Source organism: Oenanthe melanoleuca, chromosome 10 (genome assembly GCF_029582105.1).
Source record: "Oenanthe melanoleuca isolate GR-GAL-2019-014 chromosome 10, OMel1.0, whole genome shotgun sequence".
NCBI lineage: Eukaryota > Metazoa > Chordata > Aves > Passeriformes > Muscicapidae > Oenanthe > Oenanthe melanoleuca.
The window spans coordinates 17,483,982-17,511,188 of NC_079344.1; the positions used below are offsets into that span (position 1 = coordinate 17,483,982).

The window sequence follows — 27,207 nt, forward strand, 5'->3', positions numbered from 1 at the left end:
TGTCCCCGTGTCCCACCTTCCTCCAGGTGTGTGTCCCGGGGCGCTGCCTGTGGCCGTGCGCGGCCGGGCTGGAGCAGCAGGAGGCAGAACGCTCTCAGCAGGGGGTGGCACTGGCTCACCTCCACCTTCAGGTAGTGGCAGTAGGTGTGGTACCCTGCGGGACACCGAGCCTTGGGGACAGCGTTCCCCATTCCTGGAGCCCAGTCCTGGTCACCTTCCCCTGCTCCCACAGTCCCATGAGCTCCCTTGAACTCCTCTGAGTTTCCCTCCCCTGTATCCCAGGACATGAGGTGAAACCCCAAAACTCATCCCATTTTTTTTTGGGATAAAAAGTCGGACCCAGCCAGCACCACCCTCTCCAGGTGTTCCATTTCCAAGGGTTTGAAGCCGCCCTCCATCCTGGCAGGAAAAACTAAGGAAGGCCTGAGGTCCCCTGAGGTCCCCTCCTCTTTATCCCGGGGTAAAAGTGACCACTGGTGAAACCCCAGAGGTCATCCCACACTTTTTGGGGTAAAAAAACCGGACCAAGCAGTAATCAGGGAAAGCCTCCTGCTCCCATTGTCCTATTTCCAAGCCACCCTTAATCCCAGCAGGACAAACTGGGAAAGCCTGAGGTGCCCTGAGGTCCCCAAAGCCCTCCAAGGTCCCCTGAGGTGCCCTGAGGTCCCCAAAGGTAATTTCTTCTTTCTCCCAGGACACGAGGTGAAGCTCAAAGGTCACCACTCATTTTTTTTGTGGGACAAAAACCAGGAACCAGGAGAAGCCTGTTCCACATGTCCCATTCCCAGCTCCTGAGGCCACCCTCCATCCCAGCAGGACAAACTGGGAAAGCCTGAGGTCTCCTGAGGTCCCCAAAGCCCTCCAAGATCCCTTGAGGTCCCCTAAAGTCCCCCAAGGTCCCCCGAGGTAATTTCTTCTTTCTCCCAGGACATGAGGTGAAGCTCAAAAGTCACCACTCATTTTTTTTGTGTGACAAAAACCAGGAACCAGGAGAAGCCTGTTCCACATGTCCCACTCCCAGCTCCTGTCCTCCATCCCAGCAGCCCCAGGGCCCATCCCCACCCCAGCAGTGGCACCAGGACCCCGCAGGCGGCCCCACCTGGGTCGAAGGTCTCCACGCCGCGCTGCAGCAGGCTGATGTCCAGCCGGCACAGGTGGACGGCGTTGTAGAGGCCGGAGATGACCACGCGCCACACGCCGGCCAGGGCGCCCAGCAGGACGTTGGTGGGGAAGAGCAGGAAGGTGACGATGGACAGGGCGCGCCTGCAAGGACGTGGAGATTCCCAGGATGGAGATTCCCGGGAAAAATCCCGCCAGTCCCAACCTCCCGGCCACGCCCTGTCCAGCTGGGGTGGTCACCGCCCTCCCAGGCCACAGGAGAGGCACCAGGAGCTGCTTTTGTCCTTGGACATCGAGGAAACGGCCAAAATGTGGGATTGGGATGTTGGGGCTCTCGCTGCCACCCACAGGGGACATTTGGGTCCCTCTGTCACCTGGTCTGGGGTGGTGACACCACCTGGGAGTGAGGGACACTTCTGTTGGTGGTCTGGGATGGACAGTGGCCCCAGAAGAGCATCAATGTCCTGCCAGGAGGTGGCACAGGACACTTGGGTCCCTCTGTCACCTGGTCTTGGTGACATCATGTGGGAGTGAGGGACACTTTTTGGTGAGCTGGGATGGACACTGGCTCCAGGAGAGCGTCACTGTCCCGCCAGCAGTGTGACACAAGTGGTGGCACAGGACACCTGGTTCCCTCTGTCACCTGGTCTTGAGTGGTGGCATCATGTGGGAGTGAGGGACATCTGCTGGTGGCCTGGGATGGACAGTGGCTCCAGGAGTGTGACACAAGTGGTGGCACAGGACACCCCACCTGGTTCCCTGCCACCGAGCTCTGTGACACCGCGTGGCAGGGAGGGACATCTGCCAGCGGTCACTGACCCGTCCTGCCAATCCCAAAGATCCAGGCTGGCTGGAGCACGGCCACCCTCGCTGGTGTCACCCCAAAATGCAGGAAGAACATCCGGAGAAAGCCCTGTGGGAGCCTGGGATTCCCACCAACCCAGCCTGGGGACGATCGGGGATGATCGACGGCGGTGTCCCCGTACCTGTTGGTGATCTCCTTCTGCAGGGAATGCTGCTCCAGGAACTGGGAACGAGCCAGGAGATGCTGCACGAGCATGGCCAGCACCAGGGTCAGCCAGAAGGGCCTGGAAGAGCGGGATGGACACCGGGAATGTCCCAAAATACCGGGAATGCCCCAAAATATCGGGAATGTCCCAAAATACCGTCCCAGGGAGGAACCTCCAGCGGTGTTGGAAAAACCCCAAATGGAGCATCCCAGGACCATTCCTTGGGCTTTCCAGCCCTTCCTGAGGGGATCTTGTTCCAGATGATCCCAAGAGTGGGATGGGCACCGGGAATGTCCCAAAACTCTGTCCCAGGCAGGAACCTCCAGTGGTGTTGGAAAAACCCCAAATGGATCATCCCAAACCCATCCAGGGCCATTCCAGCCCTTTCCAGTTCACCACACGTTCTGGATGATCCCAAAGAGCGGGATGGACACTGGGAATGTCCCAAAAAAAACAGGAATGTCCCAAGGCACTGCCCCAGGCAGGAACCCCCAGCACTGCCGGGAAAACCCCAAATGGAGCATCCCAAACCCATCCCAAACCCATCCCCAAGCCCATCCCAAACCCATCCCAAGCCCACCCAGGGTCTCCAGCCCGTCCCGAGGCTCACCACATGTTCCGGATGATCCCGAAGAGCGGGGAGCTGGTGCCGGCCTGGAGCGGGATCACCACCAGGAAGGTGAAGGCCACGGAGCAGAGGAAGAAAATCACCTGCTGGATCAGGAGACCTGGAGCGGGAATCCGGGATGGGACAACGGCTCTCCTTCCCCACATCCCATAAAAACCCCGTTCTGCATTCCCAAGGGGCTGCCTCCGCAATTTTCCCCTTTTTTTTCGGGATCCCTCGTTCCCAGGGTGATCCAGGCTGGGATGGAGACGAGGAGCCCCCAGAATGTGCAGAGGACTGGAGGATTCCACAGCTTTCCCCATCCAAATATTTGGGATCCAGCCAAACCCAGGCATCACCTCACCCCTTCCTCCTCTTTGAATTTCCAACCCAATTTTTCCAATTTTTTTACAATTTTCCCAATTATTTCTCCAGCTTTTCCCAATTCCCAGCCATTCCATGTTCCCAAAATCCCTGCCAGATCCCATTTGAGAAAACAGGGATAAAAACCCTCCTGGAAATGTGGTGAAAACTGGGAATTGACACTTAATCCTTAAGAAAATCGGGATGTCCCACCCCATGATCCCAAAATTCCATTACCCAGGCATCATCCCACCCCTTCCTCCTCTTTGAACTCCCAAACCAATTTTTCCATATTTTTTTTTTAAATTTTCCCAATTGTTTTTTTCATTTTTCCCCAATTCCCATCCATCCCATGTTCCCAAAACCCACCAGATTCCAATTGAGAAAACAGGGATAAAAACCCTCCTGGAAAAGGGGTGAAAATAGGAAACTGAAACTTAATCCTTAGGAAAATTGGGATGTCCCATCCCATGATCCCAAAATTCCATTACCCAGGCATCATCCCACCCCTTCCTCCTCTTTGAACTCCCAACCCAATTTTTCCAGTTTTTTTACCATTTCCCTAATTATTTCTCCAGCTTTTCCCAAACTCCAGTTTTTCCATGTTCCCAAAACCCACCAGATCCCATCGGAGAAAACAGGGACAAAAACCCTCCTGGAAACGGGGTGAAAACGGGGAACTGCCACTTAATCCTTAGGAAAATCGGGATGTCCCATCCCAGGATCCCAAATTCCGTACCCAGGCAGGCGAAGGCCGCCTGGAAGGCGGAGAAGGCGATCCAGCAGACCACGGCTTCCCGGGAAGGGCGCAGGATGTGAGCCTTGGAAAACACGTCCAGCACGGCGCCCTGGTACAGCGCCCGCAGGTTGGACCTGGGAGAGACTCCGGAGTGTTCGGGAATGGGGTTGGGAATGTCGGGAACGGGGATGGGAATGTCGGGAATGGGGAGGGAATGTCGGGAATGGGGACATTGGGAATGTCGGGAATGGGGATGGGAATGTCGGGAATGGGGATGGGAATGTTGGGAATGGGGATGGGAATGTTGAGAATGGGGATGGGAATGTTGGGAATGGGGACATTGGGAATAGTGATTGGAATAGTGGGAATGGGGATGGGAATGTCGGGAATGGGGACATTGGGAATGTTGGGAATGGGGATGGGAATGTCGGGAATGGGGATGGGGACATTGGGAATGGGGATGGGGACATCAGGAATGGGGACATTGGGAATGTTGGGAATGTAGGGAATGGGGATGGGAATGTTGAGAATGGGGCTGGGAATGTTTGGAATGGGAACATTGGGAAGATTGGGAATGGGGATGGGAAGGTTGGGAATGGGGACATTGGGAATGTTGGGAATGGGGACATCAGGAATGGGGATGGGAAAGTTGGGAATGGGGACATTGGGAATAGTGATGGGAATAGTGGGAATGGGGATGGGGATACTGGGAATGGGGACATCGGGAATAGGAATGGGAATGTTGGGAATGGGGATGGGAATGTTGGGAATGGGGATGGGAATGTTGGGAATGGGCATGGGAATGTTGGGAATGGGGATGGGAATGTTGGGAATGGGGATGGGAATGTTGGGAATGGGGACATCGGGAATGGGGATGGGAATGTTGGGAATGGGGAGGGAATGTCGGGAATGGGCATGGGAATGTTTGGAATGGGAACATTGGGAATGTTGGGAATGGGGACATTGGGAATGGGGATGGGAATGTTGGGAATGGGGATGGGAATGCTGGGAATGGGGACATTGGGAATGTTTGGAATGGGGATGGGAATGTTGGGAATGGGGACATTGGGAATGGGGATGGCAATGTTGGGAATGGGGATGGGAATGCTGGGAATGGGGATGGGAATGTTTGGAATGGGGATGGGAATGTTGGGAATGGGGATGGGAATGTTGGGAATGGGGATGGGAGTGTTGGGAATGGGGACGTTGGGAATGGGGATGGGAATGTTGGGAATGGGGATGGGAATGTTGGGAATGGGGACATCGGGAATGGGGATGGGAATGTTGGGAATGGGGATGGGAATGTTGGGAATGGGGATGGGAATGTTGAGAATGGGGATGGGAATGTTGGGAATGGGGATGGAGACATCAGGAATGGGGACATTGGGAATGTTGGGAATGTTGGGAATGGGGATGGGAATGTTGGGAAGGGGGATGGGAATGTTGGGAATGGGGACATTGGGAATGGGGATGGGAAGGTTGGGAATGGGGATGGGGACATTGGGAATGGGGATGGGGACATCAGGAATGGGGACATTGGGAATGTTGGGAATGGGGCTGGGAATGTTGGGAATGGGGATGGGAATGTTGGGAATGGGGATGGGAAGGTTGGGAATGGGGATGGGAATGTTGGGAATGGGGACATTGGGAATGTTGGGAATGGGGATGGAGACATTGGGAATGGGGATGGGAAGGTTGGGAATGGGGATGGGGACATTGGGAATGGGGATGGGGACATCAGGAATGGGGACATTGGGAATGTTGGGAATGGGGCTGGGAATGTTGGGAATGGGGCTGGGAATGTTGGGAATGGGGACATTGGGAATGTTGGGAATGGGGATGGGAAGGTTGGGAATGGGGATGGGAATGTTGGGAATGGGAATGGGGACATTGGGAATGTTGGGAAGGGGGATGGCAATGTTGGGAATGGGAATGTTGGGAATGGGAATGGGGACATTGGGAATGTTGGGAATGGGGATGGGAATTGGGAATGGGGATGGAGACATTGGGAATGGGGATGGGAATGTTGGGAATGGGAATACTGGGAATGGGAATATCGGGAATGGGGACAGGAATAGCAGCAATGAGGCTGGGAACACCGGGAATGAGAACACTGGGAATGGAGACAGGAATGTCGGGAATGGGGTTGGGAACACCGGGAATAGCGATGGGAATAGCGGGAATGGGGATGGGAATACTGGGAATGAGGCTGGGAATGTCAGGAATGGGGCTGGGAACGTTTGGAATGGGGCTGGGAATACTGGGAATGAAGCTGGGAATGAGGCTGGGAATTGGAAATGGGGCTGGGAATGTCAGGAATGGGGCTGGGAACGTTTGGAATGGGGATGGGAATACTGGGAATGAAGCTGGGAATGGGGCTGGGAATTGGAAATGGGGCTGGGAATGTCAGGAACGGAGATGGGAACATTAGGAATGGGGCTGGGGATATCGGGGATGGGGCTGGGAACAGTGGGAAGAGGGACGGGAACACCAGGAATGTCGGGAATGATGTCGGGAATGCCGGGAATGTCGGGAATGATGTCGGGAATGTCGGGAATGCCGGGAATGATGCCGGGAAAGGCGCGGCCGCACCTGTGCATGCCGAGGCTGCGGAGCAGCATGGCGCAGGTGAGCAGGCAGCACAGCGCCAGCGAGCAGATGTAGCAGACTGCGGAAAAACGGGAAAAAACATTCCTGGATTCCCGGGAATAACGCCGGGAATGGGGTTTTAGCGGGAATTTTCCCGCCTTTTGTCGCTCTCTCCTTCAGCTCCCCAGGGGGGATGGAAGGGACAGAGGGCGGGAAAAGGGGGAGGGAAATCTGGGAAAATCCCTGGAGCGAGCTGGGATGGGGGCCTTGGGAAAGCGGGATGGAGGGAAAAAAAAACGGGATGAGAGAGGTTTGGAGATCCAGGAAAAGGCACAGAAATCCTCCCGGGAGCTGGTGGGAGCCCCAGGAAGGAGAGGGTGTCCCTGATGATCCTTTATCCCCGGAATTCCCTGATCCCTGGAATTCCCTCAGGCCTGGAATTCCCTCATCCCAGCTATCCCTTCATCCCTGGAATTCCCTCATCCCGTCTATCCCTTCATCCCTGAAATTTCCTCATCCCTCCTGTTCATTTATCCCTGGAAGTCCCTCATCCCTGGAATTCCCTCATCCCTGAACTTCTGATCCCTGCTATTCCTTCATCCCTGAAATTCCCTCATCCCAGCTACCCCTTTATCCCAAAAATTCCCTCATCCCTGAAATTCGCTCATCCCTGGAATTCCCTGATCCTTTTCATTTCCTCATCACTGAACTTTCCTTATCCCTGCTATTCCTTCATCCCTGAAATTCCCTCATCCCAGCTACCCCTTTATCCCAAAAATTCCCTCATCCCTGAAATTTCCTCATCCCTCCTGTTCATTTATCCCTGGAAGTCCCTCATCCCTGGAATTCCCTGATCCTTTTCATTCCCTCATCCCTGGAATTCATTTATTCCTTTATCCCAAAAATTCCCTCATCCCTGAAATTCCCTCATCCCTACTATTCCTTCATCCCTGGAATTCCCTCATCCCAGCTACCCCTTTATCCCAAAAATTCCTTTATCCCTGAAATTCCCTCATCCCTGCTGTTCCTTCGTCCCTATTTCTGATCCCTGCTCTCCCCCATCCCTGCTATTCCTTCTTCCCTGCTCTTCCCTCATCCCCCATCCAAGGATTTCCACTCTCCAGGGATCCAGGGCCCATCTGTTCGTTTCCAGCAGGTTTCCAAGCCTGCAGCATCTGCTCCCTCTTCCCTCTGGCTCTTCCCAGAGTCTCTTCCCGCCTTGGCACAGCCCCATCCCTGCCAGCCGCCCCCTAAATCCCTCTGGAATCAGCCCCATCCCATCCTCCGGGGCAGGAACCCTCCCAAAATCCACCTGGAAATTTGTCCCATTGTGTCCTTCTAATATCCCCCTGGAATCTGCCCCATCCCCTCCCGAAATCCCCCTGGAATCCTCCCAGTCCCATCCTCCAGGCCAGGAATCCTCCCAAAATCCCCCTGGAATCTGCTCCATCCCATCTTCCCAAAATCCCACTGGAATCTTCCCAGTCCCACCCTCTGGGCCGGGAATCCTCCTGAAATCCCCCTGGAATCTGCTCCATCCCATCTTCCCAAAATTCCACTGGAATCCTCCCAGTCCCACCCCCTGGGCCAGGAATCCTCCAGAAAATCCCCCTGGAATCTGCCTCATCCCATTCTCCCAAAAATCTTCCTGGAATCTGCCCCTTTCTGTCCTCCCAAAACCTCCTGGAATCTGCCCCATCCCATTCTCCCAAAATCCCACTGGAATCCTCCCAGTCCTGTCCTCTGGGCCGGGAATCCTCCTGAAATCCCCCTGGAATCTGCTCCATCCCATCTTCCCAAAATTCCACTGGAATCCTCCCAGTCCTGTCCTCTGGGTCAGGAATCCTCCGGAAATCCCCCCGGAATCCGCCCCATCCCATCCTCCCACAATCTCCCTGGAATCTGCACCATTCTGCCCTCCAGGCCAGGAATCCTCCCAAAAATCCCTCTGGAATCTGACTCATTCTGTCATCCCAAAATCCTCTTGGAATCTGCCCCATCCCCTCCAGCCACTCCCGAAATCCCCCTGGAATCCCTCCAATCCCATCCTCCAGGCCAGGAATCACCCAAAATCTGCCCAGAATCTGCCTCATCCCATCCAGCCACTCCCAAAATCCCCCTGGAATCTGCCCCATCCCATTCTCTCAAAATCCCTCTGGAACATTCCCATCCCATTCTCCGGGCCAGGAATCCTCCCAAAAATCCTCTGGAATCTGCCCCTTTCTGTCCTCCCAAAACCTCCTGGAATCTACCCCATCCCATTCTCCCAAAATCCCGCTGGAATCCTCCCAGTCCTGTCCTCTGGGCCAGGAATCCTCCTGAAATTCCCCTGGAATCTGCTCCATCCCATCTTCCCAAAATCCCACTGGAATCTTCCCAGTCCCACCCTCTGGGCCGGGAATCCTCCAGAAAATCCCCCTGGAATCTGCCTCATCCCATTCTCCCAAAATCCCCCTGCAATCCTTCCCATCCCATTCACTGGGCCAGGAATCTTCCTAAAATCCCTCTGGAATCTGCTGCATCCCTTCCAGCCGCTCTCGAAATTCCCCTGGAATCTGCCCCATCCCATCCTCCCAAAATCCCTCTGGAATCCTCCCATTCCCATCCTCCGGGACAGGAATCCTCCTGAAATCCCCCTGGAATCTGCTGCATCCCATCCTCCCCAAAATCCCACTGGAATCCTCCCAGTCCTGTCCTCTGGGCCGGGAATCCTCCTGAAATCCCCCTGGAATCTGCTCCATCCCATCTTCCCAAAATCCCACTGGAATCCTCCCAGTCCCATCCTCTGGGTCAGGAATCCTTCAGAAAATCCCCCTGGAATCTGCCTCATCCCATTCTCCCAAAAATCTTCCTGGAATCTGCCCCTTTCTGTCCTCCCAAAACCTCCTGGAATCTGCCCCATCCCATTCTCCCAAAATCCCACTGGAATCCTCCCAGTCCTGTCCTCTGGGCCGGGAATCCTCCTGAAATCCCCCTGGAATCTGCTCCATCCCATCTTCCCAAAATCCCACTGGAATCTTCCCAGTCCCATCTTCTGGGTCAGGAATTTTTCAGAAATCCCCAGGAATCTGCTCCATCCCATTCTCCCAAAATCCCACTGGAATCCTCCCAGTCCTGTCCTCTGGGTCAGGAATCCTCCAGAAATCCCCCCCGGAATCCGCCCCATCCCATCCTCCCCAAAATCCCCCTGGAATCTGCCCCTTTCTGTCCTTCCAAAACCTCCTGGAATCTGCCCCATCCCATCTTCCCAAAATCTCAATGGAATCCTCCCAGTCCTGTCCTCTGGGACAGGAATCCTCCTGAAATCCCCCTGGAATCCTCCCATTCCCATCTTCTGGGTCAGGAATCCTTCAGAAATCCCCCTGGAATCTGCTCCATCCCTTCCAGCCACTCCCCAAATCCCCCTGGAATCTGCCCCATCCCATCTTCCCGAAATCCCACTGGAATCCTACCAGTCCTGTCCTCTGGGTCAGGAATTTTTCAGAAATCCCCCTGGAATCTGCTCCATCCCATTCTCCCAAAATCCCCCTGGAATCTTCCCAGTCCCATCTTCCAGGCCAGGAATCACCCAAAATCTGCCCAGAATCTGCCTCATCCCATCCATCCACTCCCCAAATCCCCCCGGAATCCGCCCCATCCCATCCTCCCCCAACCCCCCTGCAATCCTTCCTCCCCATCCCGTCCTCCAGAGCAGGAATTCCCGCCCGGATCCCGCTCTGGAATGTCGATCCCACCTTCCAGCGACCACAGGTAGTGGCGGACGGTGGCCAGCTCCTTCTCCATGTCCCCGGGCACGGCCGGGCTGTCCGAGGGCACCAGCCCGAACTGCACCAGCAGCACCACCACGTCCTTGGTCATTCCCGCCCGGACGATCTGCAGCGTGGGGACAACGGCCACCAGCAGCAGCACGGCCACCTGGGGGGACACGGGGTTGCGGGATTCGTGGCTGGGATCCCGTGGGATTTATGGCTGGGATTCTGTGGGATTCATGGCTGGGATTCTGTGGGATTGTGGGATTTATGGCTGGGATCCTGTGGGATTTATGGCTGGGATCCTGTGGGATTCATGGCTGAGATCCTGTGGGATTTATGGCTGAGATCCTCTGGGATTTATGGCTGGGATCCCGTGGGATTGCGGGATTTATGGCTGGGATCCTGTGGGATTGCGGGATTCGAGGCTGGGATCCTCTGGGATTCATGGCTGGGATCCTGTGGGATTTACGGCTGGGATCCTTTGGGATTTATGGCTGAGATCCTCTGGGATTTATGGCTGAGATCCCGTGGGATTTATGACTGGGATCCTGTGGGATTTATGGCTGGGATCCTGTGGGATTTATGGCTGGAATCCCGTGGGATTTATGGCTGAGATCCTCTGGGATTTATGGCTGAGATCCTCTGGGATTTCTGGCTAGGATCCCGTGGGATATATGGCTGGGATCCCGTGGGATTTATGGCTGGGATCCTGTGGGATTTTGGGGTTTATGGCTGGGATCCTGTGGGATTCGTGGCTGGAATCCCGTGGGATTCATGGCTGGGATCCCGTGGGACTGTGGGATTTATGGCTGGGATCCTGTGGGATTTATGGCTGGGATCCCGTGGGATTTATGGCTGAGATCCTCTGGGATTTATGGCTGGGATCCTGTGGGATTTATGGCTGGGATCCCGTGGGATTGCAGGATTTATGGCTGGGATCCTGTGGGGTTTTGGGATTTATGGCTGGGATCCTGTGGGATTTATGGCTGGGATCCTGTGGGATTTATGGCTGAGATCCTCTGGGATTTATGGCTAGGATCCCGTGGGATTTATGACTGGGATCCTGTGGGATTTTGGGGTTTATGGCTGGGATCCTCTGGGATTTATGGCTGGGATCCCGTGGGATTCATGGCTGGGATTCTGTGGGATTGTGGGATTTATGGCTGGGATCCTGTGGGATTGCAGGATTTATGGCTGGGATCCTGTGGGATTTATGGCTGAGATCCTCTGGGATTTATGGCTAGGATCCCGTGGGATTTATGGCTGGGATCCCGTGGGATTCATGGCTGGGATTCTGTGGGATTGTGGGATTTATGGCTGGGATCCTGTGGGATTCATGGCTGGGATCCCGTAGGATTTTGGGATTTATGGCTGGGATCCTCTGGGACTTATGGCTGGGATCCCGTGGGATTGCGGGATTCCCCTTTTCCATTTATTTACAGCTGGGATTCCATAGGATTGTGGGATTTACGGCTCGGATCCCACAGGATTTGGGGTTTATGGCTGGGATCCTGCAGAGTTTACACCTGGGATCCTGTGGGACTCATGGCTGGGATCCTGTGGGATTTATGGCTGGGATCTTGTGGGATTCATGGCTGGGATCCTGTGGGATTTATGTCTGGGATCCTGAGGGATTTATGGTTGGGATCCTGAGGGATTTTGGGATTTACAGCTGGGATCCCCACAGAATTGTGGAATTTATGGCTGGGATCCCATGGAATTGTGGGATCTACAGCTCGGATTGCCATGGGATTTCGGGATTTATGGCAGGGATCCTGCGGGATTTACAGCTCAGATCCCACGGGATTTTGGGATTTATGGCAGGGATCCTGCGGGATTTACAGCTCAGATCCCACGGGATTTTGGGATTTATGGCAGGGATCCTGCGGGATTTACAGCTCAGATCCCACGGGATTTCGGGATTTATGGCTCAGATCCTGCAGGATTGTGGGATTTACAGCTGGGATCCCACAGGACTGCAGGATTTACGGCTGGGAACCCACGAAATTCCAGGATTTAAGAGTTGGATCCTACGGGATTTATGGCTGGGATCCTGCAGGGATTTCGGGATTTATGGCTGGGATCCTGTGGGATTTTGGGATTTATGGCCAGGATCCCGCAGGATTGCCAGGTTTATGACTGGATCCCATGGAATTTTGGGATTTATGGCTGGGATCCCACTGGATATTTAGATTTACAGCAGCATCCCACAGGATTGTGGGATTTACAGCTCGGATCCCGTGGGATTGTAGGATTCAAAGCTTGGCAGAGCCTCGGGAGCTCGGAATTCCAGAAGGAATTTCAGTGGTGTGCAGGTGACCCCCGGGATGCTCCGGGAATGTCCCCAGTGTCACCTGGTAGACGGCGATGACGGCCACGGTGAGGGACACCACCAGCTTCAGCGGGATCCGGAATCCTGCAGGGAAAAGCGGGAGAGGAGCCGGGATTTGGGATGGAGGGAGGGCAGCTCAGGCTCCTGGAGAACACCTGGAATGGGATTCCCGCCAGAATTCCTGCCAGGAGTGGATGGATGGCGCCACCCTGCCAGGTGCCACCTCCGGGACATTCCCTGGCCAAGCTTTCCCAGGAAAACCGAGGTTGTCCCAAGCCTCCCTGGAATTGACCCAGAACCCGTTTTTCCATGGATTTATGGGGTCACCAAGGGGCTCCCATCATTCCCATCACTCCCCTTTTCCATGGATTTATGGGGTCTTCATGGGATTCCCATCATTCCCCTTTTCCATGGATTTATGGGTCTCCATGGGATTCGCATAATTTCCCTTTTCCATGGATTTATGGGGTCTTCATGGGGTTCCCACCATTCCTAGGACCCCATTTCCATGGATTTATAGGGTCTCCATGGGGTTCCCATCATTCCCAGGACCCCTTTTTCATGGATTTATGGGTCTCCATGGGATTCCCATAATTTCCCTTTTCCATGGATTTATGAGTTCTCCATGGGATTCCCATCATTCCCAGGACCCCTTTTCCATGGATTTATGGGGCCTCCATGGGGTTTCCATAATTCCCACCATTCCCAGGATCCCTTTTCCATGGATCTGTAGGGTTTCCATGAGGTTCCCATTATTCTCTTTTTCCATGGATTTATGGGGTCGCAATGGGGTTCCCATCATTCTCTTTTTCCATGGATTTATGGAGTCTCCATGGGATTCCCATCATTCCCAGGACCCATTTTCCATGGATTTATGGGGTTTCCATGGAGCTCCCATCATTCCCCTTTTCCATGAGTTTGTGGGGTCTCCATGGAGTTCCCATCACTCCACATTTCCACGGATTTATGGGGTCTCCATGAGGTTCCCATTGTTCCTGGGACCCCTTTTCCATGAATTTGTAGGGTCTCCATGGAGTTCCCATCACTCTGCGTTTCCATGGATTCATGGGCTCTCCTGGGGTTCCCATCATTCCCTTTTTCCATGAATTTATGGGGTCTCCATGGGGTTCCCATCACTCTGTATTTCCATGGATTTGTGGAGTCACCATGGGATTCCTATCATTCCCAAGATCCCTTTTTCCATGGATTTTTGGAGTCTCCATGGGATTCCTATCATTCCCAAGATCCCTTTTCCCATGGATTTCCAACCTGGGATCTTGGGAATGATCCATAAACCCCAATCCCAACCATTCCCTGTTTTCATGGGATTTTCCCGGTGCCCACCTTCCTCGGGAATGTAGACATAGGAGAGCAGGTAGGAGCGGATCCGGGACCAGAGGCTCTCCTCGATCTTGGCTGAGCTGTGTGAGGCAGGAAAAAGTGACATTCCTGAATTTTGGGAATGGGATTTGCCAGGAATGGGATTTTCCAGGAATGGGAATTGCCGTCCTCACCTCTCCTTCCTGCCCCGCTTGGACAGCACAGCCTTGAGGTACTTCCTGTAATAGCTTTTCCCGGGAATCTGGGAAAAATGGATGGATTTGGGGAGGTGGAGCTTCCCTGGCCACGCCCTCCTCCAGGCCGTATTCCAACGGGAATTTCCCAGCCCGGGATGGGATACGGAATGTGTGATGTTGGTACAGAAAAGTGGGAATAATCCCTTCCCAAATCCCTCTGGAATTCCGAGAGGGGAATGTGCAAAGAGCCCGATCTCAATCCTGATCCTGATCCTGATCCTGATTCCCATCCTGGTCCCCATGCCAACCCTGATCCCAATCCAGATCCCAATCCTGATCCCGATCAGTCCCTCAATCCCAATCCAGCTCCCATTCCCATTCCCATTCCCCAATCCTGTTCCCGTTCCCGTTCCCATTCCCATTCCCATTTCAAAACCCATTCCCACTCCCCATTCCCATTCCCATTCCCGTTCTTGTTCCCCTTCCTGTTCCCCTTCCCATTTCCAATCCCAATCCCATTCCCGCTCCCATTCCCATTCCCGTTCTTGTTCCCCTTCCTGTTCCCCTTCCCGTTTCCAATCCCACTGCCATTCCCATTCCCATTCCCCAATCCTGTTCCCATTCCCATTCCCATTCCCATTTCCAATCCCATTCCCACTCCCGTTTCCAATCCCAATCCCATTCCCATTCCCATTCCCCAATCCTGTTCCCTTTCCCATTCCCATTCCCGTTTCCAAACCCATTCCCACTCCCGCTCCTATTCCCGTTCCCGTTCCCATTCCCCTTCCTGTTCCCATTCCCATTCCTGTTCCTGTTCCCCTTCCCATTTCCAATCCCAATCCCATTCCCGCTCCTGCTCCCATTCCCGTTCTCATTCCCCTTCCTGTTTGTCACTGTTCCCCTTCCCATTTCCAATCCCATTTCCAATCCCGTTCCTGTTTCCAAACCCATTCCCGCTCCCGCTCCCGTTCCCGTTCCCGTTCCCGTTCCCATTCCCGTTCCCGCTCCCGTTCCCGCTCCCGTTCCCGTTCCCTCTCCCGCTCCCGCTCCCGTTCCCGTTCCCGTTCCCGTTCCCGCTCCCGTTCCCGTTCCCGTTCCCGCTCCCGCTCCCGCTCCCGTTCCCGTTCCCGTTCCCGATCCCACTCCCGAACTCCCGAATTCCCGAATTCCCGGTGTCCGTACCTCCGGCTCGGAGCTGTCCCCTCGGCGCAGGCTGCGCACGAGCAGCGCCGGGTACCAGACACTCAGCAGGGACAGGGACAGCAGGATGGGGACATGGGACAGCAGCGAGTACAGCCGGTGGATCTGGGGGGACAGGGTCAGTGCCACCACCCTGGGGACAGGGGGACACTGACACCCCCTGGGGACACTGCCACCCCCTGGGGACACTGACACCACCCTGGGGACACGGGGACACTGACACCACCCTGGGGACACTGCCACCACCCCTGCAGGGACAGGGACAGCAGCGAGTACAGCCGGTGGATCTGGGGGGGGACAGGGTCAGTGCCACCACCCTGGGGACAGGGGGACACTGCCACCACCCTGGGGACACTGCCACCACCCTGGGGACACGGGGACACTGACACCACCCTGGGGACACTGCCACCACCCTGGGGACACTGCCACCACCCCAGGGACACAGGGACACTGCCACCCCCTGGGGACACTGCCACCACCCCTGCAGGGACAGGGCCAGCAGAGAGTACAGCCGGTGGATCTGGGGTGGGGACAGGGTCAGTGCCACCACCCCAGGCAAGGGACACTCCAGGGCCACTCAGGGAGGTGACAAGGAAGCCATGACCCCTCAGGGCCACTCAGGGAGGTGACAAGGAAGCTGTGACCCCTCAGGGCCACCCCAGGATGCTATGACCCCTCAGGGCCACCCCAGGGAGGTGACAAGATAGCCATGATCCCTTAGGGCCACCCAGGGAGGTGACAAGGAAGCCACAGCCCCTCAGGGCCACCCCAGGATGCTGTGACCCCTCAGGGCCACCCAGGGAGGTGACAAGGCAGCTGTGACCCCTCAGGGCCACCCAGGGAGGTGACAAGGAAGCCATGACCCCTCAGGGCCACTCAGGGAGGTGACAAGGTAACCACAGCCCCTCAGGGCCACCCCAGGATGCTGTGACCCCTCAGGGCCTCTCAGGGAGGTGACAAGGCAGCTGTGACCCCTCAGGGCCACTCAGGGAGGTGACAAGGCAGCCACAGCCCCTCAGGGCCACCCAGGAAGCGCCAGCGAGGCGAGGCCACCCACCTTGGTGGCCAGGGGACACTGCAGGCGGTGGCCCAGGTGCGCGGCGCAGTGCGCCCAGGCCAGCAGCGCGCCCGCCCCGTAGCCCAGGCGGTGCCGCGGCCCCGCGCAGGCCAGCAGGGGCGCGTACAGCAGCGGGTAGTAGAGCAGCGCCAGCACCTTCCAGAGCTCTGGAAAACGGGAACGGCCGCGATCAGGGATGGGCAGGATGGGGATCGGGATCGGGATCGGGATCAGGGCGGGGCAGGATGGGGATCGGGATCGGGATCAGGGCGGGCACGGGGCAGGATGGGGATCGGGATCGGGATCAGGGCTGGGGGAGCAGGATGGGGATCGGGATCGGGATTGGATTGAGAGACTGATTGGGACCGGGATCGGGATCGGGATTGAGAGACTCATCGGGATCGGGATCGGGATCGGGATTGGGATTGGGATTGGGATTGAGAGACTGATTGGGATCAGGATCAGGATCAGGATCAGGATTGAGACACTGATTGGGATCAGGATCACGATTGGGATTGGGATTGAGAGACTGATTTGGATCGGGATCGGGATCAGGATTGAGAGACTGATTGGGACCAGGATCGGGATCACGGCTGCGGGGGCAGGATGGGAATTGGGATTGGGATTGGATTGAGAGACTGATTGGGATCAGGATTGGGATCAGGGCTGGCACGGGGAGCAGGATGGGAATCGGGATCGGGATTGAGAGATTGATTGGGATTGGGATCAGGATCGGGATTGGGTTTGGGATTGGGATTGAGAGACTGATTGGGACCAGGATTAGGATTGGGATCGGGATTGGGGTTGAGAGCCTGATTGAGATCAGGATCAGGATCAGGGCTGGCGTGGGGAGCAGGATGGGAATCAGGATCGGGATCGGGATTGGATTGAGAGACTGATTGGGATCAGGGTCAGGATCGGGATCAGGATGGGGACCAAGATGGGAATCATGGTCAGAATTGGGATTGGTTTTGGGATTGGGATTGTGTTTGGGATGGGGATGGTGTTTGGGATTGGGATTGGTTTTGGGATGGGGATGGTGTTTGGGATTGGGATGGTGTTTGGGATTGGGATTGGTTTGGGATCAGGATTGTGTTTGGGATCAGGATTGGTTTGGGATGGGGTTTGTGTTTGGGATGGGGATCAGTTTGGGATTGGGATGAGTTTGGGATTGGGATTGGTTTGGGATGTGGATGGTGTTTGGGATGGGGATGGTGTTTGGGGTCGGTTTGGGATTGATTTGGGATGGGGATGGTGTTTGGGGTTGGTTTGGGATCGGGATGGGGATGGTGTTTGTGTTTGGGATCTGTTTGGGATGGGTTTGGGATCGGTTTGGGATGGTGTTTGGGATCAGTTTGGGATGGGTTTGGGATCAGTTTGGGATGGTGTTTGGGGTCGGTTTGGGGTCGGTTTGGGATCGGTTTGGGATCGGTTTGGGATGGGGATGGTGTTAGGGGTTGGTTTGGGATCGGTTTGGGGTCAGTTTGGGGTCAGTTTGGGGTCAGTTTGGGATCAGTTTGGGATCGGGATGGGGCTGTGTTTGGGGTCGGTTTGGGGTCGGTTTGGGATTGGTTTGGGGTTGGTTTGGGATCAGTTTGGGATCAGTTTGGGGTCGGTTTGGGGTCGGTTTGGGATCAGTTTGGGATCAGTTTGGGATCGGGATGGGGCTGTGTTTGGGGTCGGTTTGGGATCAGTTTGGGGTCGGTTTGGGATCAGTTTGGGATCAGTTTGGGGTTGGTTTGGGGTCGGTTTGGGGTCGGTTTGGGATCAGTTTGGGGTCGGTTTGGGATGGTGTTGGGGTGGTTTGGGATCAGTTTGGGATCGGGATGGGGCTGTGTTTGGGGTCGGTTTGGGATCAGTTTGGGGTCGGTTTGGGATCGGTTTGGGATCGGTTTGGGATCAGTTTGGGATCGGTTTGGGATCAGTTTGGGATCGGGATGGGATCGGGATGGGATCGGTTTGGGGTCGGTTTGGGATGGGGATGGTGTTTGGGGTCGGTTTGGGATCGGGATGGTGTTTGGGATCAGTTTGGGATCGGTGTGGGCTCGGGACGGTGTTAGGGGTCAGTTTGGGGTCAGTTTGGGATCAGTTTGGGATCGGTTTGGGATCGGGATGGGGTGGTTTGGGATCAGTTTGGGGTCGGTTCGGGGCTGTGTTTGGGTGGTGTCCGTACCGCGGGCGCTGGGCGCGCTGGGGCCGGCGAGGGGCAGCGGGTCCTTGTCCAGCAGCAGCTGGCACAGCGAGGAGAGCAGCGCCCCGAACACGGCGGCGGCCGGGCCCCGCGGCACCTCCTCCTCCAGGAAATTCCCGGGGCTGCAAGGGCGGCGGGTGGGGAATCCCGGGACCTCTCCAAGGAGGGGTCAGCGGGATTTTGGGAATTCTGAGACGTCTCCAAGGAGGGGTCAGAGGGATTTTGGGAATTCTGAGGTGTTTCCAACTAGGGATCAGCGCGATTTGGGAATCCTGAACTTTTTCCAGCTAGGGATCAGCGGGATTTTGGGAATTCCGAGATGTCTCCAAGGAGGGGTCAGAGGGATTTTGGGAATTCTGAGCTCTTTGACGCTAGGGATCAGTGGGATTTGGGAATTCCAAGATATTTCCAACTAGGGATCAGCGCGATTTGGGAATCCTGAGCTCTTTGCAGCTAGGGATCAGCGGGATTTTGGGAATTCCGAGACGTCTCCAAGGAGGGGTCAGCGGGATTTTGGGAATTCTGAGCTCTTTCCAGCTAGGGATCAGCGGGATTTTGGGAACTCTGAGGTGTTTCCAACTAGGGATCAGCGGGATTTTGGGAATTCCGAGATATCTCCAACTAGGGATCAGCGGGATTTTGGGAATTCCGAGATGTCTCCAATGAGTTTTGGGAATTCCGAGATGTCTCCAATGAGGGACGAGCAGATTTTTCGGAATTCCAAGCTCTTCCTAGGCAGGGATCAGGAGGGTTTTGGGAGCCCTCTCCAATTAACAATCAGTGGGATTTTGGGAATTCCGAGCTCTTTCCAGGTAGGAATCAGAGATATTTGGGGAATTCTGAGCTCCTCTTGGGGAGGGATCAGCAGGATTTTGGGAATTCTGAGATGTTTCCAAGGAGGAATCAGTGAGATTTTGGGAATTCCAAGATGTTTCCAAGGAGGGATGACCAGGATTTGGGGAATTCCAAGATATTTCCAACTAGGGACCAGCGGGATTTTGGGAATTCTGAGCTGTTTCCAACCAGAGATCAGTGGGATTTTGGGAATTCCAAGCTCTTTTCAACTAGGGATCAATGGGAATTCTGAGTCCTTTCCAGGGAAGGATCAGCGGGATTTTGGGAATTCCAAGATGTTTCCAACTGGGGGTCAGTGGGATTTTGGGAATTCTGAGCCATTTCCAAGGAGGAATTAGTCGGATTTTGGGAATTTTGAGCTCATTCCAGGTAGGGATCAGCGGGATTTTGGGAATTCTGAGATGTTTCCAGGGAAGGATCAGCGGGATTTTGGGAATTCCATTACCTGAGCAATCCCGGGACGCCGTTCCAGCAGTTCAGGTAAAGCCGGCGGCGCTTGACCAGGAAGGACAAGGCCAGGATCACGGCCAGCTGGAAAAGGGATGGGAAATCCATGGAAAAGGGTCCTGGGAGTGGCGGGAATTCCATGGATATCCCATAAATCCATGGAAAAGGGTCCTGGGAGTGGTGGGAATTCCATGGATATCCCACAAATCCATGGAAAAGGGGAGTGGTGGGAATTCCATGGATATCCCATAAATCCATGGAAAAGGGGAGTGGTGGGAATTCCATGGATATCCCATAAATCCATGGAAAAGGGGAGTGGTGGGAATTCCATGGATATCCCAATAAATCCATGGAAAAGGAGAAGGATGGGAATTCCATGGATATCCCATAAATCCATGGAAAAGGGTCCTGGGAGTGATGGGAATTCCATGGATATCCCATAAATCCATGGAAAAGGGGAATGGTGGGAATTCCATGGATATCCCATAAATCCATGGAAAAGGGTCCTGGGAGTGACGGGAATTCCATGGATATCCCATAAATCCATGGAAAAGGGGAGTGGTGGGAATTCCATGGATATCCCATAAATCCATGGAAAAGGGGAGTGGTGGAAATTCCATGGATATCCCATAAATCCATGGAAAAGGGTCCTGGGAGTGGTGGGAATTCCATGGATATCCCATAAATCCATGGAAAAGGGTCCTGGGAGTGGTGGGAATTCCACGGATATCCCATAAATCCATGGAAAAGGGGAATGATGGGAATTCCATGGATATCCCATAAATCCATGGAAAAGGAGAAGGATGGAAATCCCATAAATACCCCATAAATCCATGGAAAAGGGGAATGGTGGGAATTCCATGGATGTCCCACAAATCCATGGAAAAAGGGAATAATGGGAATGAATCAGGACAAACATCCCACAGGGAACTAAAATCCCAGGAATTAGGGAATTCTGGGATTGTTTAGGCGGGAAAAATTCATCCAAGATGGAACCCGTAAATTCCAGGTGGGAATGTGGAAATTTTTTTTTCGTTTTTTTTTTTTTTTTCCCAGAATTTTGGGATGGGAATGGGGATTTTGGGGCGGATACTCACGGAAATGGGAGCCATGATGGTGTGGTACATCCGGGGGGAAATTGTGGGATGGCATTCCGGGATGGCTTCGGGAAAAAGGCTGGAAAAATGGGAAAAAAAAAAAAACAGATTTGGGGTTAACCCTAAAAGGGACAGGAAAAATGCTCAGGGAAAAAAAAATGGGAAAATAGGAAAATCCCAGATTTGAGGTTAACCCCAAAAGAGCTGGGAAAAATGATGGGAAAAAAAATGGAAAAAAAAAAAAAAATTCCAGATTTTGGTGGGGGTTTAAGCCCAAAATTCCAGGGAAAATGGGAAAAATCCTGGATTTGGGATTAACCCTAAAAGGGCCAGAAAAAATGATGGGGAAGAAATGGGAAAAAAGAGAAAAATCCTGGATTTGAGGTTAACCCCAAAAGAGTTGGGGAAAATGATGGGAAATGGGAAAAATCCCAGATTTTGGTGGGTTTTTAACCCTAAAAAGAGTTGGGAAAAATGATGGAAAAATGGGGAAAATCCCGGATTTTGGAGAGGTTTTAACCCTAAAGAGTTGGGAAAAATGATGGGAAAAAAATGGGAAAAATCCCGGATTTTGGAGAGGTTTTAACTCTAAAAGAGTTGGGAAAAATGATGGAAAAATGGGAAAAATCCCGGATTTTGGAGGGGTTTTAACTCTAAAAGAGTTGGGAAAAATGATGGAAAAATGGGGAAAATCCCGGATTTTGGTGGGTTTTAACACTAAAAGAGTTGGGAAAAATAATGGAAAAATGGGGAAAATCCCGGATTTTGGAGAGGTTTTAACCCTAAAAGGGGCTGGGAAAATGATGGGGAAAAAATGGGAAAAAGGGAAAAATCCCGGATTTCAGGTTGACTCTAAAAGGGTTGGGAAAAATGATTGGAAATGGGAAAAATCCTGGATTTGGGATTAATCCTAAAAGACTCCAGAAAAAAAAAACAGATTTGGGGTTAACCCTAAAAGGGTCAGGAAAAATGCTCAGGGAAAAAAAATGGGAAAATAGGAAAATCCCAGATTTGAGGTTAACCCCAAAAGAGCTGGGAAAAATAATGGGAAAAAAAATGGGAAAAAAAATTCCCAGATTTTGGTGGGGGTTTATGCCCAAAATGGGAAAAATCCTGGATTTAGGATTAACCCTAAAAGGGCCAGAAAAAATGATGGGGAAGAAATGGGAAAAAAGAGAAAAATCCTGGATTTGAGGTTAACCCCAAAAGAGTTGGGGAAAATTATGGGAAATGGGAAAAATCCCAGATTTTGGAGAGGTTTTAACCCTAAAAGAGTTGGGAAAAATGATGGAAAAATGGGAAAAATCCCGGATTTTGGAGGGGTTTTAACTCTAAAAGAGTTGGGAAAAATGATGGAAAAATGGGAAAAATCCCGGATTTTGGAGGGGTTTTAACCCTAAAAGAGTTGGGAAAAATGATGGAAAAATGGGAAAAATCCTGGATTTTGGAGGGGTTTTAACCCTAAAAGAGTTGGGAAAAATGATGGAAAAAAAATGGGAAAAAGGGAAAAATCCCGGATTTCAGGATTACTCTAAAAGGGTTGGGAAAAATGATTGGAAATGGGAAAAATCCTGGATTTGGGATTAATCCTAAAAGACTCCAGAAAAGCAATGGGAAATGAGGAAAAAAAACCCTGAATCCCATAATTTATAGGGAAAATCCCTGAATCCTGGGATTTTCAAAGTGGCAAAAAATCCGGGAATAAATCTGGGAATGATGGAGCAAGTCCCAAAAATTCCAGGCCCAAAAATCCGAGAATAAATCTGGGAATGATGGGAATAAATCAGGGACCCCCAAAATATTCCAGCCCCAAAAAATCTGGGAATGAATCAGGGAATGATGGGATTGATGCCCCCCCCCCCAAAAAAAAAAAATCCCAGGATTTTCAGAGGGGCTAAAAAAATCCGGGAATAAATCATGGAATGAGCAAAAATTCCAGGATTTTTTAGAGGGTCAAAAATCTGGGAATAAATCACGGAACGAGCAAAAATTCCAGGATTTTTTAGAAGGTCAAAAATCTGGGAATAAATCACAAAATGAGCAAAAATTCCAGGATTTTTTAGAGGGTCAAAAATCTGGGAATAAATCACGGAACGAGCAAAAATTCCAGGATTTTTTAGAGGGTCAAAAATCTGGGAATAAATCACGGAATGAGCAAAAATTCCAGGATTTTTTTAGAGGGTCAAAAATCTGGGAATAAATCACGGAATGAGCAAAAATTCCAGGATTTTTTAGAGGGTCAAAAATCTGGGAATAAATCACGGAACGAGCAAAAATTCCAGGATTTTTTAGAGGGTCAAAAATCTGGGAATAAATCATGGAATGAGCAAAAATTCCAGGATTTTTTTAGAGGGTCAAAAATCTGGGAATAAATCACAAAATGAGCAAAAATTCCAGGATTTTTTTAGAGGGTCAAAAATCTGGGAATAAATCACGGAACGAGCAAAAATTCCAGGAGTTTTTTAGAGGGTCAAAAATCTGGGAATAAATCACGGAACGAGCAAAAATTCCAGGATTTTTTTGAGGGTAAAAAATCTGGGAATAAATCATGGAATGAGCAAAAATTCCAGGATTTTTTAGAGGGTCAAAAATCTGGGAATAAATCACAAAATGAGCAAAAATTCCAGGATTTTTTAGAGAGTCAAAAATCTGGGAATAAATCACGGAATGAGCAAAAATTCCAGGATTTTTTTAGAGGGTCAAAAATCTGGGAATAAATCACAAAATGAGCAAAAATTCCAGGATTTTTTTAGAGGGTCAAAAATCTGGGAATAAATCACGGAATGAGCAAAAATTCCAGGATTTTTTAGAGGGTCAAAAATCTGGGAATAAATCACGGAACGAGCAAAAATTCCAGGATTTTTTAGAGGGTCAAAAATCTGGGAATAAATCACAACATGAGCAAAAATTCCAGGATTTTTTTAGAGGGTCAAAAATCTGGGAATAAATCACGGAATGAGCAAAAATTCCAGGATTTTCTCCATGGGAAGGGGACACTTGGGGACATTTTTGGGGACAATTTTTGGGACACTCACTCATCCTGGGGTGTGGATTCCGTGGATTCGTAGATGTACCAGTCGGATCCCAGATCCTCATCCAGGAAAATTCCCGGTTCCAGGGGGGAATCCCGAATTCCTGCGGAGCCGTTGGAGGCCATGGCAGCCCCCTCCCCCACCGGGATCCCTGCTCCGGCTGGAAAAGTGGGAAAAATACCAGGAAAAGTGGGAAAAACGCCGGAAAAAGTTGGAAATATGTTGGGGAAAGTGGGAAAAACGCCGGGAAAAATGGGAAAAATACCAGGAAAAGTGGGGAAAATGTTAGGAAAAGTGGGAAAAATGTTGGGAAAAGTGGGAGAAACGCCGGGAAAAGTGGGAAAAACTCTGGGAAAAGTGTGGAAAATGTTTGGAAAAGTGGGGGAAAATGTTGGGAAAAGTGTGGAAAATATCGGGAAAAGTGGGAAAAATGTTGGGAAAAAGTGCCGGGAAAAGTGTGGAAAATACCGGGAAAAGTGGGGAAAATGTTGGGAAAAGTGGGAAAAATGTTGGGAAAAGTGGGAAAAATACCAGGAAAAGTGGGAAAAACGCCGGAAAAAGTTGGAAATATGTTGGGGAAAGTGGGAAAAACGCCGGGAAAAATGGGAAAAATACCAGGAAAAGTGGGGAAAATGTTAGGAAAAGTGGGGGAAAATGTTGGGAAAAGGGTGGAAAATACCGGGAAAAGTGGGAAAAATGTTTGGAAAAGTGGGGGAAAATGTTGGGAAAATGTGGGAAAAATGCCGGGAAAAGTGGGAAAAATGTTGGGAAAAACGTCGGGAAAAGTGTGGAAAATACCGGGAAAAGTGGGGAAAATGTTGGGAAATGTGGGAAATTTGTTGGGAAAAGTGGGAAAAATACCAGGAAAAGTGGGAAAAATACCAGGAAAAGTGGGAAAAGCGCCGGAAAAAGTTGGAAATATGTTGGGGAAAGTGGGAAAAACGCCGGGAAAAATGGGAAAAATACCAGGAAAAGTGGGGGGAAATGTTGGGAAAAGTTGGGAGAAACGCCGGGAAAAGTGGGAAAAATGTTGGGAAAAGTGTGGAAAATGTTTGGAAAAGGTGTGGAAAATGTTTGGAAAAGTGGGGGAAAATGTTGGGAAAAGTGGGGAAAACTCTGGGAAAAGCGTGGAAAATACCGGGAAAAGTGGGAAAAATGTTGGGAAAAGTGGGAAAAATGTTGGGAAAAGTGGGAAAAACGCCGGGAAAAGTTGGAAAAATCCCAGGAAAAGTGGGTGAGAGGCTGGGAAAAGTGGGGAAAAAAACCTAGAAAAGCACCGGGAAAAGCGAGATGGGAGCTGGAAAAGTCGGGAGAAAACCGAGGGAAACGCCGGGAAAAGCGGGATGGAGGATGGAAAAGTGGGAAAAAACGCCGGGAAAAGCGGGATGGAGGATGGAAAAGTGGGAAAAACGCCGGGAAAAGCGGGATGGAGGATGGAAAAGTGGGAAAACCGCCGGGAAAGGGGGGCTGGAGGTGCCGGTGGCGGCGGGTCTGATCCCAAAATCCCGGCGGAATTCCAGCTTTTCCCGGAGCTGGGGGAGGGACGATCCCGAGGGACGATCCCGCCGATCCCGGAGCCGCTCGCTGCCTTTGTTTGGGTTTTCCAAGGAATTTTTAGGGCTGGAAAAGCGGCGCAAAGGTCGCGGCTGGGGAGGGGCGGGAGCGGCGCCAGACTGGGAATGTCACCGGACCCGGCCGGGAATTCCGGGACCAGCACAAATGTCCCCAAATGTCACCTGCGGGATTTGGGGACACCCCGGGAATTGGGGACACTCCGGGAATTGGGGACACTCTGGGATTTGGGGACACTCCGGGATTTGGGGACACCCCGGGATTTGGGGACACTCCAGGGTTTGGGGACACCCCGGGATTTGGGGACACTCCAGGGTTTGGGGACATTCCAGGGTTTGGGGACACGCCGGGATTTGGGGACACTCCGGGATTTGGGGACACTCCAGGGTTTGGGGACACTCCGGGATTCGGGGACACCACGGGATTTGGGGACACCACGGGATTCGGGGACACTCCGGGATTTGGGGACACTCTGGGTTTTGGGGACACTCCTGGACTTGGGGACACTCCAGGATTTGGGGACACTCTGGGATTCGGGGACACTCCAGGATTTGGGGACACTCCGGGATTTGGGGACACTCCAGGATTTGGGGACACTCCAGGATTTAGGGACACTCCCGGATTTGGGGCCACTCCGGGATTTGGGGACACTCCAGGGTTTGGGGACACCCCGGGATTCGGGGACACTCCGGGATTTGGGGACACTCTGGGATTTGGGGACACTCCGGGGTTTGGGGACACTCCGGGATTTGGGGACACCCCGGGAATTGGGACACTCCAGGATTTGGGGACACTCCGGGATTTGGGGACACCCCGGGATTCGGGGACACTCCAGGATTTGGGGACACTCCGGGATTTGGGGACACCCCGGGAATTTGGGGACACTCCGGGATTTGGGGACACTCCGGGATTTGGGGACACCCCGGGATTTGGGGACACCACGGGATTTGGGGACACTCCAGGATTTGGGGACACTCCAGGATTTGGGGACACTCTGGGATGTGGGGACACTCCGGGATTTGGGGACACTCCAGGGTTTGGGGACACCCCGGGAACTGGGGACATTCCAGGATTTGGGGACACTCCAGGATTTGGGGACACCCAGTGATCCCAGATCTCATCCCAAATCCCATCTCAAAGCCCAGTTTGGGATCCCACAAATCCCAAACCCCATCCCAAATCCCAAATCCCAAAATCCCAGTTTGGGATCCTAGCAATCCTAGATCCCATCCCAAAGCCCATCCTGGGTTGGGGATTTGGGAATGGGGTTTAAAAAACTGGGAATGGGGTTTGGGATATGGGAATGGGGTTTGGGATGTGGGATTTGGGGTTTGGGAATGGGGTTTGGGATTTGGGAATGGGGTTTGGGAGCTGGGAATGGGGTTTAAAAGCTGGGAATGGGGTTTGGGATTTGGGATTTGGAATTTGGGATTTGGGATTTGGGAATGGGGTTTAAAATCTGGGAATGGGGTTTGGGATTTGGGAGCTGGGAATGGGGTTTGGGATTTGGGATTTAGGGTTTGGGATATGGGATTTGGGAATGGGGTTTGGGATTTGGGATTTGGGATTTGGGATTTGGGGTTTGGGATTTGGGAACGGGGTTTGGGAGTTCCCGGTTCCCAGGCACAGGGAATGGCTCATTCCCGATTTTCCGGCCTCTGGAGCTCTCGGAGCACCCCAGGATAACCCGGAGCTCCTTCCTGAAAATCCTAAAAAATCCCAAAAAAT

General features: G+C 52.6%; 1 protein-coding gene across 1 annotated transcript in view; it reads right to left on the minus strand.

Annotated features, from left to right (window-relative positions):
- STRA6 (signaling receptor and transporter of retinol STRA6) overlaps window positions 1–24,032 on the minus strand; it is a 26,438-nt gene extending 2,406 nt beyond the window's left edge. Inside the window, exons 1-16 of the mRNA XM_056499699.1 lie at window positions 23,911–24,032; window positions 20,876–20,954; window positions 19,777–19,862; window positions 18,459–18,598; window positions 16,286–16,452; window positions 15,211–15,333; window positions 14,026–14,093; window positions 13,856–13,932; window positions 12,534–12,595; window positions 10,162–10,342; window positions 6,431–6,506; window positions 3,839–3,972; window positions 2,740–2,857; window positions 2,106–2,207; window positions 1,100–1,263; window positions 17–154 (exon numbers count right to left, since the gene is read on the minus strand). Coding sequence (XP_056355674.1) covers window positions 17–154; window positions 1,100–1,263; window positions 2,106–2,207; window positions 2,740–2,857; window positions 3,839–3,972; window positions 6,431–6,506; window positions 10,162–10,342; window positions 12,534–12,595; window positions 13,856–13,932; window positions 14,026–14,093; window positions 15,211–15,333; window positions 16,286–16,452; window positions 18,459–18,598; window positions 19,777–19,862; window positions 20,876–20,954; window positions 23,911–24,032 — 1,837 coding nt within the window. The remainder of the gene's footprint in view (window positions 1–16; window positions 155–1,099; window positions 1,264–2,105; window positions 2,208–2,739; window positions 2,858–3,838; window positions 3,973–6,430; window positions 6,507–10,161; window positions 10,343–12,533; window positions 12,596–13,855; window positions 13,933–14,025; window positions 14,094–15,210; window positions 15,334–16,285; window positions 16,453–18,458; window positions 18,599–19,776; window positions 19,863–20,875; window positions 20,955–23,910) is intronic.
- Between the last annotated feature and the right edge of the window lie 3,175 nt (window positions 24,033–27,207).